Raw genomic sequence first — 18,015 nt, 5'->3', positions numbered from 1 at the left:
GCAGCCATGAAATTAAAAGACTCTTGCTTTTTGGAAGAAAAGCTATGATCAACCTAGACAGCATATTAAAAAGTAGAGACATTACTTTGCCAACAAAGGTCTATCTAGTCAAAACTAAGGTCTTTTCAGTAGTCATGTATAGATGTGAGAGTTGGACTATAAAGAAAGCTGAGCACCAAAGAACTGATGTTTTTGAACTGTGGTGTTGGAGAAGACTCTTGAAAGTCCCTTGGACTGAATAGAAATCAAACCAGTCAATCCTAAAGGAAATCAGACCAGGTTATTCATAGGAAGGACTGTTGCTGAAGCCGAAGCTCCAATACTTTGACCACCCGATGTGAAGGACTGACTCATTGGAGAAGACCCTGATACTGGGAGAGATTGAAGGCGGGAGGAGAAGAGGATGACAGAGGATGAGATGGTTGGATGGCATTACCAACTCGACGGGCATGAATTTGAGTAAACTTCGGGAATTGGTGATGGACAGGGAAGCCTGGCGTGCTGCAGCCCATGGGGTCGCAAAGAGTCAGACACAGCTGAGCTACTGAACTGAACTGATTACAACACAGACATGCCCAGGTGGGCCCTAGATAAAGCCTTTCTCAGAAACCTCTTCATGTGGGTAAATAGCAGGGTAGAGAGAGGGGCTGAGGTTAGACCTTAGGGGTTAGTGCACTGGGAAGAAGAATAAAGGAAGAGGCTCCAGGAAGGTGGACAACAGAAGCTGTCCTGGGCCCTCCTCAGGTTTTGCTGGTGCTGGAACTTTGCCTCCTGGCTGTCTTCTAGATCAGGAGGGTCACTCGGTCAACACTAACAGAAGATAATTGGGAGACTTGCTCTCCCTGACGAATAATTTCTTGGTAGTTACAGCAAGAACAAAGGTTAATGAGGGTTTATCCATAATGAGTACTACATTAAAATCTCTAAATGTTACATCCCCACCCCCCACCGCCTTTCTTTACATGTCTGGGTTACATGGTCATCTTCTGATTTTTGGTTAATTGGAGATTTAGAGTCAGATTCATAGTGTGATCCAGCATCAGGATACTTATATATCTCAATTCCAAAAAAGTGTTCAACAGTGCAGCATAAACCCTGACTGAGAGTTGTTCTAGTACTCCGAATTAGTCAACATTAGAGTTTAATATAACCAATTATAAAAAATTCAAGCCAGTTAGGCAGGATATTCTATTTCCATCATAGACTAGTCCTGGATCAGTTCCCAGTTTCCAGTCATTGGGTTTCATTTCTGTGATTGGATTTACGGGGGCTAATTATAATCCATCAAATCATATACAATAACAGAACTACCCCTGAGGTCAGAAGTGGTCATGCAGAAGCTCATCACAGGTAGTTAGATAATGAGGGACAAGATCCTAGTAGTGCCAGGAGAAAATCAAAATGCCAAAGCATCTGAGATAATTGGATGATACAATTTAGAATCAGCACAGTAAAAATTACTTAAAATATCACAATCCACACAATTTCTAATTAATTTTTTTTTTTTTTTTGGTCAAACAATCCTTTCTCATAGAAATGCACTGGCAGCACAAAGAGAGTCAGCAGAAGCTTTCCATCCCCTTGGGCCAGTAGACAATGGAGTATGCTTTTTGAACTCAGGCCAAATGGAAGCAGTGTGATAAGAGTATTTGCCAAGTAGGGCTTCCTTGGTGGCTCAGACAGTAAAGAATCTGCCTGCAATGCAGGAGACCTGGTACTCCATCCCTGGGTCAGGAGGATCCCTGGAGAAGGAAATGGCAACCCAGTCCAATATTCTTGCCTGGAGAATTCTATGGACAGAGGAGCCTGGCGGGCTACGGTCCATGGGATCACAAAGAGTCGGACACAACTGAGCGACTAACACTTTCACTTTGCTTTCAATTCCCTGTCCTTGATTCTTTCTGACAGTCTAATTAGAGCAAATCACTTTACCTTACTGAGCCTCAGTTTCCTCATCTTTAAAATGGGACCATCTGCTTTCTCTGCCTACCTTCTTCCATGAGGATCAAAGAAAGACAAAAATGTGGAAAACAAACACAACACATTATTATGATACCTGGGAAAGAAAGCTAGAATCACTGGCTATCAGGGAGGAGGTGTGCTTTCAGAAATAGAAACAAAACACCATTTCAAGGTAAAGACAAGTGATTTTTATAGAAAAATTATGGAATTTAGAAAGATGGTAACGATAACCCTATATGCGAGACAGCAAAAGAGACACAGATGTATAGAACAGTCTTTTGGACTCTGTGGGAGAGGGAGAGGGAGAGGGTGGGATGATTTGGAAGAATGGCATTGAAACATGTATAATATCATATAAGAAAGGAATCGCCAGTCCAGGTTCGATGCTGGATACAGGATGCTCGGGGCTGGTGCACTGGGATGACCCAGAGGGATGGTACGGGGAGGGAGGTTGGAGGGGGGTTCAGGTTGGGGAACACGTGTACACCCATGGTGGATTCATGTTGATGTATGGCAAAACCAATACAATATTGTAAAGTAATTAGCCTCCAATTGAAATAAATAAATTTAAATTAAAAAAATAAAAAGTAAACTATTTAAATAACTTCAAAGCTAAATATAGTGCTACTTCAATTTTAATCAGTATCATAGAAAACAGATTTGAAAAGAATGCTTCAGATACATAACAGTTATTATCTCTGAGTTCCATTATGGATGACTATTTAATTTATTTTTCTTGATACAGTTCTCTACTTTTAAATCTGTTTTGCAATAAACATATGTTCCCTTTATCTTGGAAAAGGTATTTAATCATCTAAAAATATGAAATCATAGAGATAAAACTCCTGAGTGTTCAGATGAGAAAACTAACGCTCAAAGAGTTGAGACCATTGTCTTACATCTTCTTAAGCCAGGCCTAAAATCCAGGCAGCCTGAATCAAAGCCATTGCTCTCTGTTCCCATCCTTGCAATTATTCATGAGAATGCAAAGAAAAGTTGACTGAGTTCATTTACTTCATCTTCAGAATCATCCCACCCTGAGATTGGATCTTGGGTAGTTAAGTGCTTCTGAAAATTCTTCTCTTCCACAGTTTCCAGGGCTGATAAAAGAAAGAACTAATCATGAGACAGGTGATGAACCTTATTTTTGAGGGAAAAATTGGAGGGAAAAAAGCTCAGCATATAAGATAGAGGAAGAATGCTTTAGTGGAAAAGCTCTGACTTGGGAGGTAAATGATCTAATTTTTACAGTCATAATTTTAATGATTGCCACTAATTATCTATATGACTGTGGACAACTCCCTTAATCTCTTTTCTTAGGTTCTTTTTTAAATAAATAACAAAAGGAAAATCTGTGCCAGATGGTACCCATGTTTCTTTCAAGTAATAACACTTGGTTTATAAACACAGACGGGGCAGGCAGCTCAGGAGCACGGAGTGTGCGTACCCTTGTGTCGCGAGCGCTTGAGCGAACGTGGGTCCCGGGAGCCCCGGCTCTGTGTCCTCCTCATTGCACTTGCCCAGTGTGAGTAGCACCAAGCTGGACATGGAGCCACAGCAGAGGTCCCCATTGGTGGAAGTGAAGGGGAGCGTAGAGCTGAAGAGACCCCTGGCCAAGGCCGCTTCCCGGCTGTCTCTCTTGGGAGGCAGGCTGAAGAGGAGGCCTGACCAGATGGAGGAGGCCTTGAAGCCTGAGAAGAAAATAACAGGAGGCCTGGGCACCAGAGTGGCCACGACCCACCCCAGAGCAGCAGCCCTCACCTCCGTGCCACAGACACAAGGCCAGACTGCAGTGCCCAAAGCTCCCAAGAAGCCAGGACCCTGATGTTCCACAGCTGTTGCCACAGTGCTGAAGACTCAGAAGCCAGGTCCTGCTCTTCTTGCCCAGAAGCCCAGAACAACAGCTGCCCCTCCCATGGTGGGAGGGAAGAAACCCAAATGTCCAGTCTGGGACTTAAAGGGGCAGTTATGTGACCTCAACACAGAGCTGAAATGCTATGGTGAGAGGAAGTAGATGTTGGAACGGGAGAACCAACAGCTGTGGGACCAGCTCAGGGAGGCCCAGCAACAGGCCTTGGACCTGGAGGCAGAGTGCAGGACACTGGAGTTGACCAGGTACAGGCCCAGGCTGAGCAGGCCAATGGGAGTTGGGGAACCTGAGTGCCCGGGTCCTGGAGCTGGAAAAGTGGATAGGCATGAAGGAGGACTTAGTGCAAGGGCTCCAGAAAGAACAGCTGAGATGTTCAGAGAAGTGGAGGGGACTGGCTGCCTGGCTGGAAGAGCAGGAGAGGAGCCTGCAGACCTCAGAAGCTTCTCTGTCGGACAGCCAAGCAGAGGTGGCTTCTCTGTGCCAGAAGGCTGCAGTCTGGGAGGGCTCACTGGCTGAGTGGGAAGAACATCTCCATGGGCTTGAGATGGAGTGCCGGCGGTTACATAACCAACTGCAGGAACTCAAAGGCAACATCTGTGTGTTCTGCCAGGTCTGCCCCATCCTTCCAGGGCAGTCCACCCCATCCCCTGGCTTTCTCCAGTTTCCCTCTGGCCCCTGTGGGCCCTCTGACCCTCCAACCCACCTCAGCCTCTCCTGGTCTGACGAGCAGTGTGGGACCCTGAGTGGGGCGCCAGCTGCCCCTACCCACCATGACTTCTCCTTTGACCGGGTGTTCCCACCAGGGAGTGGACAGGATGAAGTGTTTGAGGAGATTTCCATGCTTGTCCAGTCAGCCCTGGGTGGGTATCCAGTGTGCATCTTTGCCTATGGCCAGACAGGCAGTGGTAAGACCTTCACCATGGAGGGTGGGCCTAGGGGAGACCCCCAGATGAAGGGGCTGATCCCTTGGGCCCTGCGGCACCTCTTTCCTGTGGCCCAGGAACTAAGTGGCCAGGGCTGGACCTACAGTTTTGTGGCAAGTTACTTAGAGATCTACAACAAGACTGTCTGAGACCTACTGGCCACTGGGACCCGGAAGGGCCAGGGAGGTGAATGTGTGATTCGCCAGGCAGGGACAGGCAACGAGGAGCTTAATGTCACCAACATGCGCTATGTTCCAGTCTCCTGTGAGAAAGAGACTAGCCTACCAGAACTGGGCTGTCATTCGTACAGCCCAGAATGAGCGCTCGTCATGTAGTCACAGTGTGTTCCAGCTGCAGATCTCTGGGGAGCATGCTGGCTGAGGCCTGCAGTGCGTAGCCCCCCTCACTCAGCCTTGTGGACTTGGCTGGGAGTGAGCAGCTAGACCCTGGCTTATCCCTCAGCCCTGGGGAGCAGGAACACCTTCTGGAAACACAGGCCATTAACAGCAGCCTGTCCACGCTGGGGCTGGTCACCATGGCCTTGAGCAACAAGGAGTCCCATGGGCCTTACTGTAACAGCAAGCTCACTTACCTGGGGCAGAACTCTCTGGGTGGCAGTGCTAAGATACTCATGTTTGTGAACATTTCTCCCCTAGAAGAGAATGTCTCCAAGTCCCTCAACTCCCTACACTTTGCCTCCAAGGTGAACCAGTGTGTTATTGGTACTGTCCAGGTCAACAAGAAATGAAGATGGATCTAGATATTGTGTGTGTGTGTATGTGTATGTGTGAGACACATGGGGTGGGGGGTAGGGGTGTTTTATTGGGCGAGAGCACTGATACCTGGGTCTATCAAATAAAGAAGAGAATTTTTTAAAAATACAGTACCTTTCCCTTAAATGCACACAATGTATGCAAGTGGTGCTTTTCAAAAACAAGCCTGTTTTCATAAACACAGTTCAGTTCAGTTCAGTCTCTCAGTCGTGTCCAACTCTTTGCAAGCCCATGGACTGCAGCACGCCAGGCCCCCCTGTCCATCAGCAGCTCCCGGAGTTTACCCAAAATCATGTCCATTGAGACGGTGATGCCATCTAACCATAAACACAACACAAAGCAAAATTATTTTTGCAAGAAGATCAAAATGCTAGATACAATTAAAGCCAATATTTAAAATGCAAACAAGTAGAAGCAAATACAAAATCAACCAGATAGGAACACAAAAATTCTCCTGCCCAGCAGTTTGAGGGGTGAATTGGTTGTAATCAGGGAAATGGAAAGAGAGTACAGTGGAGGTTGTGACAGCAAGGAAGTAGTAAGCAGAGATTCTTTTCAGAGACAAACGTGATGGCAGAGGGGTGCATGCTGCCCAGGTTCAAATCTTTCTCACACACTCTATCCTCAAGTCCTACCGTTCATCTCTGGGGGGTCGTCTGGTGAAGCTGCCTGTCCTGCAGGAGTGAGGCTTCCTAGCTTTTGTGGTTCCTGTGTTGCAGAGTTGGGATGGTGTTGACACTACCCTCCAGTACTATGGCTGCGGTGGCGCCTTTTCTATGCCTCCCACCGCCACAGACTTGGATTTTCCTTCTTCCAGCCAAATGCTCTCCTTCCTACCTCTCCCCGTCTACCTGAGCTTCGGACAAGACTCACTGACATACATACACTATCATGTGTAAGATAGCTAGTGGGAAGGTGCTATACAGCACAGGGAGCTCCGTGCTCTGTGTTGACCTAGAGGGGTGTGATGTAGGGAGGGAGGGGATATATGTATAACTGATTCATGGTGTTGTATGGCAAAAACTAACCCTACATTGTAAAGCAATTCTACTCTAATTAAAAATATAAAAATGAAAAATAAATAAAAAATAAAATCCATTAATTAAAAAAAGACTCACTTTCTTTTCAAAGTGTGTTTCTTATTCATCTTCCCTGGCTATCTGCCTCAGGTGGAAGAGGACTTGAGAAGCATCTCAGTGAGGCCAAGAGAAGCTGCCTCAGCTGCTCGTAAGAATTCTGGCTTGTTTCACCCAGAGCCTCTTGTTGGTTAATCCCTTTGTAGAGGGCTGCTTTGCTAATGTGTGAGACATGGAGTAGAGGAGGCAGAGAGAGAGAAAAATAATATATGGGGAAAATATGAATCAGTTAAGATGTATGACAGAAATAACTCATTCTCTCTCCTCAATCTTCCCCCCCTCCAATTCTACCATATAATAGTCTTTATTATTAAGGCTTTCATTCCAAAAAAAGAAATAAGATCTAAAGAAACCCTGACAGACATGCACAGTAACCTAAATTTTCACTTAGTTGTAACCAGACTTTTCTTGAATGGTGTTTTTTGGAGAGGAGGTAGGAAGGGTAAGAGCACCAGGCCAATTGCCCAGCACCTGGAGCTGTTAGTGGGAGGTAAATGCTGGGGATGGAGGGGTGGGCAATGGCTGGCACTTAACTGTCGCGTAGCAAAATGTTTCCAATCTCCATTGGCTAAAATGTTTCTTGTTCCTATACAGTCCTTAGGTGGGTTTATCTTCAGGATGGGCTTTCATGATTTTATCTAACTTTGCAATTTCCTATGTTCGTGACTCCAAGTCAATAAACAGACAGCAGAAATGAGACCATGTCTGTCAGTATGAAACGGTTCAGTGTACATTTCCTATAAGAACTGTAGTTAGGAATCCATTTTTTTCCTCTGTAGGGAAGAAAAAGTGCTGGATTCATGATGAGAAGAATGCTTATGTTGAGGCTGAGATTAAAGGGAGTGGAGGTGATGGCAGACTGCTTGTTGAGACAACAGATGGAAAGGTAAAGAAATCTTTATTTCATCCCTGGGGTGACTAAGTTAGCTGTTCAATAATTAAGTTTTGTTAAAAACCTGGGGTAGGAGATGCCACTGACCCCACTGACTGCCACTGACTTTAGAAAACTCATTCATCTTTAAGAAACTCTTCCACTTATTCTCAAAGATTTAATGATAAACACTGAAGAATCAGAGTAAACCAATTGCTAGTGGTAAATCTCATTGATGCTAGCTAGCATGCACAGCTTTCCCCCTTCTTTCATCATATTTCAAGCTCTTTTTAAAAGTACCTCTTGGAATAAGTAATAACCTTAGGAAATATTTACTTGGAGTAACTACTGTCTTTCTTAGGAAATATGTAACAAGCTATGTTAGGAGGATCAGGAAAGAGTGGGATAATTTGAATAAGAATAGAACAGTGTCAGAGGAGCCAAGAAATGGGCGAGAGTCCGTAATGTTAAATGCTAGAGAAAAAGATTTAGGGCTTGGAGAAAGCCTTGAACTTCAGAATCAGGAGGTCACCCATGACCTTTGAAAGAGAAACTTCGGTCAAATGTTGGGGCATAAGTTAGATGGTGAGGCATCTTAGAGAGAATGTGTAGTGAGGCTGTAACAGTCCCCGGCCCCTTCTCCCTGTCACCTAGGCACTCAGAACCACAGGCAATACTGAACAGACAGCCCATTCTCAGCACCTTTGTCAATATCATTGACCTCAGGTGCCTGCCAGCCCCATGGCGGAGAATTGGGCCTATTTCTGCTCTGACTCAATAAACATATCCTTTTGGATTTTACAGGTGATCTCCTGCCCATATGTAGTTCTCCAGTCTCCTTCCAATTCTGCCCATTCCAACTCCATAACAGGCCACATCCTATAACAAACAGTTACAATCATTATCAAGAAAGTTTATCTTTTTCATACCCTTATCTTTGTATTTAGACAATTTATGATTCAAAGTATCATCATTTGAACTGTAAAATTCTGGAGGCCACTCAAAAACTACCACTTACGTGTGTTTTATATGCCTTCCTTGCAGTGTCTGTATGCTTAAAAAAATCACAAATTAGGTAAATTTTATATAACTAATTAATGGAATTAAGGGCAGAAACTTGGTCCTTATCAATAGGAACATACACATGTAGGCAAGGTTAAATTTAGAATGTCTTAAATAAGGAAACAGAAGGATTCAATTATTTTCTCCCAATCTGTGTGTTGTCTTTGCACTTTCTTGATTGTGTCCAGTTCAATTTTATTAGGCCTCCAGATGAGAAGTTTGTTCTTCTGAGTACATTTTTTAAAACTGCTGTTTTTTAAAACAGTAGTTAAGGTGATTTGTGAATATAATGTGGTTACAACTATGAAATAAATCATAGGAAGATTAGCATGAAAGCAGTAAATTAATGATACAGAAAGAGGAGTCTAAAGGTAGGTGGCTTGGTTCACCATATAATGGAGGTCTCATTCCCCCAGCCCCACTCTGCATCCCCCTGGCTCCAGGCTTCCTCCTCCTGATATTAGAAGTAACTACACTTCCAGTCACCTTTGGTCTTCAAAATATTCAGTTCAGTTCAGTTGCTCAGTCGTGTCCAACTCTTTGCGAGCCCATGGACTGCAGTACGCCAGGCCTCCCTGTCCATCACCAACTCCTGGGGTCTATTCAAACTCATGTCCATTGAGTTGGTGGTGCCATCCAACCATCTCATCTTTGAAACATTAACAAAGGCAATAAAGCCAGTGGGTGGGGAGTAATACTTAAAGTTGGTATTGAAAGAACAGAGAAAAATAGAATCAGAGCTAAGGGGAGGTTTTTTATGTAAGAGACCTGTTTATGTTCTACAGGAGAGAAGGAGTTCATGAAATATGGAAATTGAAAGGGACTCAAAAGAAAAGGGGTTATTGTTTGAACAGTGCCAAAAAAGACTTAATAGGAATGAGATAAAAAATATGGAGAGTGTGGGAGCCTTAGAAGAAGTATTACTAACTGGGATTAAATGGAGCAATTAGCTGATACCAATATGTATTAATCAAGGAAAAGGGCTACAGGAAATAGGGTTAGGAAACATGAGAGTAACTCTAAGCAACAATTTGATAGTTGCAATGCATTGCAATGCAATGTTAATCAAGATATCAACACTTCTGAGTACCTTCTATGTCCTTAGCATTGTGATAAGAAGAAGAAACTATCACGATCCCTTCTTCAGATGCTTATAATCTAGCTGGAAAGCATCTGAAGAAGGGATCTTGATGGTTTCTTCTTCTATAGTTATCAAAACCCTTATCACAATGCTAAGGACATAGAAGGTACTCAAGAAGTACCGATGGTATCGCTGGTGGTAAAGAATCTGTCTGCCAATGCAGGAGACTTAAGAGACCTGGGTTCGATCCCTGGGTCAGGAAGATCCCCTGGAGAAGGGAATGGTAACCCACTCCATTATTCTTGCCTGGAGAATCCCATGGACAGAGGAGACTGGCATGCTACAGTTCATAGGGTTGCAAAGAATCGGACATGACTGAAGCAACTTAGAATGCACACACAGCCAATTATTAAAACACAGACAAGAGTTAATAAAATCAAGATAGTACAGGTTGTATATATGGTAAAAGACTTAAGGATGGAAAAATAATGAGCTGGGGAAGTTGGGGAAGGCTTGAGGAAGAGAATAGGTCTAAAGTAAGTCTGAAAGGATGAGTCTGTCTGCTTGATCCATTACCCTAAATTCCTCCTTTTAAACATTCAAGATATGCTGAGACATCTAGGGAGGGGCTAGATCATGTGCAATATAATGTGTGTTATCTCAGGGGCAGTCAGTCAGTGGGGAACCACAGAATCAGGGTGCTGCAATTTAGAACATTTTGATTCAACCAAAGCCCTTTTAAAGACTTTATCTTTGGGCAAGGAGAGAACATGAGTAGGAGGAACACCTGTTTCTTGGAAGAAACAGGTTGGCTTAACTTCCTTTGGCTCCATCCTCTAATGAGGCATCTTTTTCTTCACTCTTTGAATATTCTTCCCAATGCCTGGCAAAAATGAATGTGCACAGAAGCGGTAGGGGAATATATCTTATATTTTTCTCCTCTCTGCAGCATCTGAGTGTCAAGGAGGATGAAATTCAGCAGATGAATCCTCCAGAGTTTGAAATGATTGAAGACATGGCAATGCTGACTCACCTCAATGAAGCATCTGTGCTGCATGCCCTGAGGAGGCGCTATGACCATTGGATGATCTATGTACGTGTATATGCCTCTCTGCTGACAACATGCTGGCATCATATTGGTGATGTCCCAGCCCTCTCTTAGGTGAAAAAAGATATTGAGTTCAAGCATACTCAGATGAGGATAATCTTTGCAAAATGCCCACTGGGCAGGGACCTTACTTTTTTCCACTTTTATTTTGTTATTATATATATATATATCCCTTCCCACAGATATTCATGGGAGAGGGAGAGGGTGGGATGATTTGGGAGAATGGCATTGAAATATGTATAATATCATATATGAAATGAGTCACCAGTCCAGGTTCGATACACGATACTGGATGCTTGGGGCTGGTGCACTGGGATGACCCAGAGGGATGGTATGGGGAGGGAGGAGGGAGGAGGGAGGAGGGTTCAGGATGGGGAACACATGTATACCTGTGGCATATTCATTTTGATATATGGCAAAACCAATACAATATTGTAAAGTTAAATAAAATAAAATTTAAAAAAAAAAGTAAAGGCCCAAGGCTTGGAGAGTGATAGACCAGTGCCTTTTAAATGCCAATTCAGTCTCTTACTAGTTATTATTATTTTTAAAGTATTTATTTATTTAGGTTGTGCTGGGTCTCAGTTGCAGCACATAAACAATTAGTTGCGGCATGCAAACTTTTAGCTGCCACATGTGGGATCTAGTTCCCTGCCCAGGAATCCAACCTGGGCCCCCAGCATTGGGAGTGAACAGTCGTAGCCACTGGACCGTCAGGGAAGTCCCTAGTTATTTCTTCTTGGAGTGACCTTATCAGTAGTGTGGGATAATAAAACCTGTCTCTTCATGGTAGCTTGAAGGATAAAACAAAGAATGTAGGTAAAGCATGTAGTTCAGTGCCTGTTATCTAGTTAGCGCTCAATAAATGGAATGATTTTTTCCCCCATCATCATTGAATTGGGGATGATTGGTTGCTCAGCTCTTTTAATTCACTAAGGATACATCCATCCGAAGCAACACTGCGTGGATTAGGCAAAGATGAAGGCTTTTGGGACCCATTACTGTGGAAGCCTAGCCACGCGGCTGGCTTACTCCTGGGCACTCTTATTTGCTGCATGACTGTTTTCGTTTCCCTGGGATGCTGTAACAAAATTACCACAGAGTGGCTTAAAACAAAGGAAATTTATTCTGTCCTAATGCTAGAGGCCAGAGTCCAAGATCAGATAAACAGATCTCAGGCTCTCGCAGTCCCGCCAGAGCCTCAAGGGGAGAACCAGTCCTCACCTGTACTGGTTTCTGGTAGCAAGTGGCTCCGTCACTCCAGTCTCTGCCCCCATCTCCACATTGCCTTCTCCTCTGTGTGTCTCTTATGAGGTCTTTAGCTGTTGGATTTAAGGCCCAACCAGATATCATCTTGAGATCTTGCCTCAATTATACCTGCAAAGATCCTTTTTCCAAATAAGATCAAATTTTCTGGTGATTAGGATGTGGACATACCTTTGGGGAGCCACAATCCAGCCACCACTGTGAGTGACCCACACGAGCTATTCCCCTCAGGACCTAAAGTATCAGGTTCCTAACCCTGCTGAGACACAGACTCCCTTGGCCTCAATGCCTGAGAGTGGGTTCCTCATATCAGCAGTCCTGCTGTCAGCATCCTCCTTGTCTTTGAAAGGCCTGTGTGTGTGTCAGACAAGTTAGTGGTTGACAGCTCTCCCAGGGAAGGGGTAATCCCGGGTCCCCTGTTACTCTAACCTGGTTCTGTCTCTTTCTGTTCAAAGTCCCTTCTCTGTAAGAATCCAAAAGCCCTTTTCCTCTTAGTTCCTTTGTAAGTAAATATTCAAGCAGATGTTACCCGACAGTGAAAGAGCTGACAAACCTGCAAGTATTCTAACCTATTTTCAGAAATCTTTTCTGATCTTACATCAGACATATTCAGGGCTCTCCTGTGTGAGCATCAACCCTCACAAGCAGCTTCCAGTGTATCACAAAGCGGTGGCGGCAGCCTATAAAGGCAGGAGGCGATCAGATGCTCCCCCTCACATCTTCGCTGTGGCCAATAATGCCTTTCAGGATATGCTTCACAGTAAGTGTCTGCCCTACAAAATGAAGGGTAAAAATATCTGATCTAGTTTTTGTCCGTGTCTCTAAGAGGCAGGTAGGCATTGTGAACGGAGCATGGCCTTTACAGCTGCCTCATCACTTGAAGCCTTGTTTCCTTCCAGATGAAACATGGGCAAAATAAGGCCTACCTCCTAGGGTTATGGGGACGATTAGCTCACATGTCAAATTAAGGGAGATAATGCCTTGAAAGTGCTCAGCCCAGTGGCAAGCCCAGAGTGAGCCCCCTGTAGCTGTCCGCTTTTATTACAGAAAGCACCTGCTAGAATGTTTGGCACAAAGAAGTTATTCTGTAGTTATTTTTACACCAGGCTTAATAAAAGCCTTAAAATAGTGATATGTCAACCGTTTGTCATTTATCATTTATATTTGGAGCAAGGAAATGGTGATGGAATTTGTATGTTCTTATGACTAGCCTACATAGGGTCAAGAGAAAAATCTCTTTTACTTTGTACCATTTGAATAGTATCTTTTTTCTAACTGTATACAGAACAACTCCTTCTCCTGTTCTCAAACTGTAACCAAGGAAATTTTGAATAAATTCATACCGTACATAGAAATTCTAGCAGAAGAATGTTCTGACATTTTCCTTTCTTTTGTAGGTCGAGAGAATCAGTCTATACTCTTCACGTAAGTGCTTGCTTTTACTTTTTGGCCAGCAGTGAGGGTTTCCATCAAAATAGACACCTACATTTCACTGGATATGAAACATAAATTCACCGCCTTTGAATTGTTGTTCTTCAGATACCAGACACAGGCTAGGCAATAGTAAGATACTCAGGAAATTGTCATAACACGTAAGTCAGTGCTTAGCCAAATATGGTGCCCACTAGGCTGCCTCCCGTTTTAGAAGATACTTTAGAACCTGCAGTGCACACGCTGGTCTTAATCATCTTCTTGAGGAAGAGAGCTCCCTATCCAAATGATCATTTTCAGAGTTCTCTGGTTGGCTAGTTGGATTGAAAGACTGAAAGTCCAGTGGGATTGACCACTGGACAGATAACATGCTATTGTGAGCAGCCAGACTGGAGCAGGCCAAGGTACATTAGTTTCATGCCTGCATGCTCAGTCTGTCAGTTGTGTCCTACTCTTTGTGACCCCCATAGACTGGGGCCTGCCAGGTTCCTCTTTCCATGGAATTTTCCAGGCAAGAATATTGGAGCAGGTTGCCATTTCCCCCTCCAGGAGATTTTCCGACCCAGGGATCAAACCCCATCTCTTGTGTCTCCTGCATTGGCAGGTGGACTCTTTACTACTGCACCACCTGGGAAGCCCAGTACATTAGGTAGTGGGAATTAAAGATGGTGCCCGGAGGGGCAAGAAAAGGGAGTGAAGAGGAAGGAAGGAAAGGATTTCACTGAGACCATGTTGTATGTTAATCTTGCCGGGAGGAGCACTGGCTGGTCAGGTGAACTGTCAGCACAGTGACCGAGGCAGAGGCTAGGACTCGAGAGGCAGGGAAATGCTAAAGTTCTTGCTCTTCCTAAGCAATGATGATGCCACCTCATGTATTAGGCTATTCCTTGGCTTTAGTCATCCCCAGAAAAATAATAGGGTCTCAGAATCTTAGAGCCAGAAGAGTGGTTAGAGTTCAATCCTTTGCAGAGAGGACAGACTCACTTTTTAGAGTTTCAGACAGATAAAAGCAGACCTTAAACCTATGATGCTTTGAGTGATAAGGCTATAAATTCACCATGGTGTTCTCCCCACATTACAAAGCTAGCTGACTGTTAAAGGTAAAAGGGGAGTATAAAGCTCAACTTCCTGGTGGAGTGACCAGTCGGTTCTTCTCTGAGGGAGAGGGTTGGACCTGGCCATGTGGTCACAGCCTTCATATGTGATAATCTCTTGAATAGTTGGTAATGAGGAGACCTATCTCTAATTAGCAAAGATACCCTTAACCTTTTAGTTAATGGGACCAGGAAGGGCAGGCTTCTTATTTTCATAAAAGTCTTTGATCTTTCTCTATTCCAGATTTTTTGCTAATGCTGCATTTCTAGCCTAAGATATCCCCCCCTCCCAACCAATTAAATGTCTGCCTCTCCTTCAAGTTCCCTCTAAAGTTCCACATTTCCATAAAGCTCTCCCTCTTAGTTAATGCGGTTAAAATTATTTGTTTTTCCTTGCATTTATAATCTGAACCAGTTAACTGTCACTGAATTTCTGATCATAGAGGAGAATCTGGTGCTGGAAAGACAGTGAACACCAAACATATTATCCAGTATTTTGCCACTGTAGCAACCACGGGTGAATCCAAGGAAAAGCTGGTAAGCCTTCATGCATATTGGCAGAAAAGGTGAGGTGGCCCTATCCACTAATGATGGAGGCTCTGCCCTGACCACTTTTGGGAAGAAAGGAGGGGACAATGCCACAAAACAATTAAAAAATTATGAAAAGTCTTTTTTCCCCATATTTTCCTCTCAGGAAAATCATCAAGTGCTCTGAACCAATCATCCAAAACCATGAAATTACATAATCTGCTTTAGATCTGCTTCAAGGGGCCCTTATTGGCCTAATCTTTCTTGGTTGGACTCTTTGAGAATTAGGTACTTAAGATCCACACCATCTTCTGCTCAAACTATGGTCACCAATGCCCTGAATAGCCACTTTTGGTATTACTATTTCTTAATCCCTTTAGCTACTGTGAGATGTCAGGCTTCCTCAAATATTCACTGAGAGAACTCTGCTTCCATTACCCCTAACTTCTGGTTCAAATTCCAAATGCTCAGTGGATGTACCCTCAACTTTAACCACATTCTAGGTTCTGAAAAACTTTACCTTCTATTTAAATGTTTTTATACTTGGTAATGTTTGCTTTAGCTTACTGGGTTAACAGGTTGATGGTAATAATCTGAGGATACCTAGATATGAGAGTTGGTCTGTAAAATACGCTTAGATAATGCTGCCGCTGCTTCTACTGCTGCTAAGTCACTTCAGTCGTGTCTGACTCTGTGCGACCCCATAGATGGCAGCCCACCAGGCTCCCCCGTCCCTGGGATTCTCCAGGCAAGAACACTGGAGTGGGTTGCCATTTCCTTCTCCAATGCATGAAAGTGAAAAGTGAAAGCTGAGCAGAGCTCAAAACCAATGAGCTATTGAGCTGTTGGAGCCTCTCGTCTTACTATGCCTGAATTTGCTATCTTGCTTTTCAATTTGATACTGGATGTTTCCTGCTGTTTTTCCAAAGTAAAAGTATGTCAAAATAGCAATCTAGTCCAATTTTCAAACCTTAGAAAGTTTCTTTTCCAGCTACCACACTCCTGAATTTGATTAATTTCTTTAGTTATCACTGAATTCTATTATCCACTATATGATACTTTATTTTTGTGTACATTTTAGGTTGTTTGGTGTGCATTTGTTTGGTCTAACCATTGAGTCCTGTGATAATACATAACACAATACATAATACAAAAACTTTCATGAAAAATTTTGCTCATATAGCCCAATTACTTTAAGTAACCCATAATACATAGAAAGAACATAGTATTTATAAGTCTATAGATTCTGAAATACTACATACTGTGAAATTCTCCTCATACAAAGAGTATTTGGGACTCAGTGGAAAGTTTAGGCAGTGGCAGTTTAGGTGCTAAGTGGTCATTAAGACTCATTCAATGAGGGAAAAAAAAGACTTGCCCAAAGTAGATGACCTGCTTTGCCCCATCAGCCTGAGCACATAGTATTTAAACTTAAGACTAATAAATACCATTTCAAGTCACTTCTTGGTATGAACCTCAAGATTACTTAGGGATAATAGCAAGCAAAAATATAACTGATAATGACAAGAGTCTGCTGTATTACCTTAGAATAAATTTCTAGGTGTAAGAATTGAATGGGAAGAGCAGCAGATTAGCAGTGAGGAGGAGTATATGGAATGAAGTTTGGAAATAGGCTATGGTATTTGTTATTATTTACTTTGGTAAAATATCAATTTTCTTTTCCTACTCATACCAATGCCAACCAAAAAAAGAAACATTGCAAGTAAATGACCTCCAACCTATAGTCTTAGGGGCATCATATATTGTCAGTCTTTCCTCCATCTATTTTTCTAAGTTCCCATTCCAAAGTAATATTTTATCACCAAATTCAGAAGTGGTTTTTGGCCATTTATTATCAAAACAAGAATGAGCTTTGACCTTGGTATGGAAGGCTTGCCACATTACAGAATTCTGCCAAACACTTCATCAGTTGTATTTCTCTTACCTGTATCCAAGGAAACTCTACAAGATCAAATCAAACAAGTGAATCCTGTCTTGGAAGCATTTGGAAATGCCAAAACCCTGAGAAATGACAACTCTTCTCGTTTTGTAAGTAACTGAATTGAGCAGTATATTGGAGTCTTTCATTTTTAGCAAATGGTTAACTTCATGCCTGAGCACACAGATCTGAAAAAATTTTTTTCTAGAACATCAAAGAAGGTTTTTGATGATTGTACATAATATTGTTAGATTCCTCAAAAAATTTTGCTAGCTTCATCTTAATACAATTAAGATGAATACCTGAGAAGCTTCTACTAGGTAGTCAATTTCAGGAAGAAAATATGTTAATACTTTAAAATTCCTTACCACTCCCAGTAGGAAAGCTCACTCAGCAAATTCTAATGATGTTTTATATTTACTACATTTTGCAGATTTGAAAGTAATTTCTTCTTTGTAATTTCCTATACTCCTTGTAAAAGTCATTTTGGTAAGCACTTCCGAATTCACTTACTACAATTACTGTTTCTACTTTTGCCTATGAACCCCCTGCCCCTGGATATATTTCACTGGGGATTTTTTTGACAGGGGAAAAAAACACTTTTTAAAGTATTTTTTGATAACTAATAGTCCCAAGATAAAACGATTTGGATTAAGGTCACTAATCCATTTTATGCCAAGAATGAGTGTCAGGGAGCCATTATATAATTTACAAGGAAATTTGTAAAAGGCTTCCTTTTGAGTCTGCTGCTACTGCTGCTGAGTCTCTAGGCATGATTAAATAATAGCCTCCTGCTTATTTGACTGCTTTCCCTCCAAAAACCTTAGAGCTGCCCTGACCACACTTACCTCTGCTTGTGGTATCTGGCTGTGTAACAGGTACTAATACTGGTCCAGAAAACAATGGATAGATTTGGGATTTGTCAGAATGTGGTGAGAATTTCTGCTTAAATACTAAAGAATAAAACTGCG

At 42.8% G+C, this 18,015-nt stretch overlaps 1 protein-coding gene and 1 pseudogene across 1 annotated transcript in view; both read left to right on the top strand.

Annotated features, from left to right (window-relative positions):
* The window catches only part of MYH15 (myosin heavy chain 15), a 157,648-nt gene that overhangs the window by 3,941 nt on the left and 135,692 nt on the right, over nt 1-18,015 (top strand). The window contains exons 2-7 of the mRNA XM_061425934.1: nt 7,444-7,550; nt 10,628-10,771; nt 12,656-12,812; nt 13,450-13,477; nt 15,021-15,114; nt 17,062-17,154. Of these exons, the coding sequence (XP_061281918.1) occupies nt 7,444-7,550; nt 10,628-10,771; nt 12,656-12,812; nt 13,450-13,477; nt 15,021-15,114; nt 17,062-17,154 (623 nt within the window). The remainder of the gene's footprint in view (nt 1-7,443; nt 7,551-10,627; nt 10,772-12,655; nt 12,813-13,449; nt 13,478-15,020; nt 15,115-17,061; nt 17,155-18,015) is intronic.
* Nucleotides 3,422-5,506, top strand: LOC133254380 (kinesin-like protein KIFC1; annotated as a pseudogene).

This window comes from Bos javanicus, chromosome 1, assembly GCF_032452875.1.
Source record: "Bos javanicus breed banteng chromosome 1, ARS-OSU_banteng_1.0, whole genome shotgun sequence".
NCBI classification, from domain to species: Eukaryota; Metazoa; Chordata; class Mammalia; order Artiodactyla; family Bovidae; genus Bos; species Bos javanicus.
Note: the sequence above shows the minus strand (reverse complement) of the source record. Positions and strands in the feature narration are given on the sequence as shown.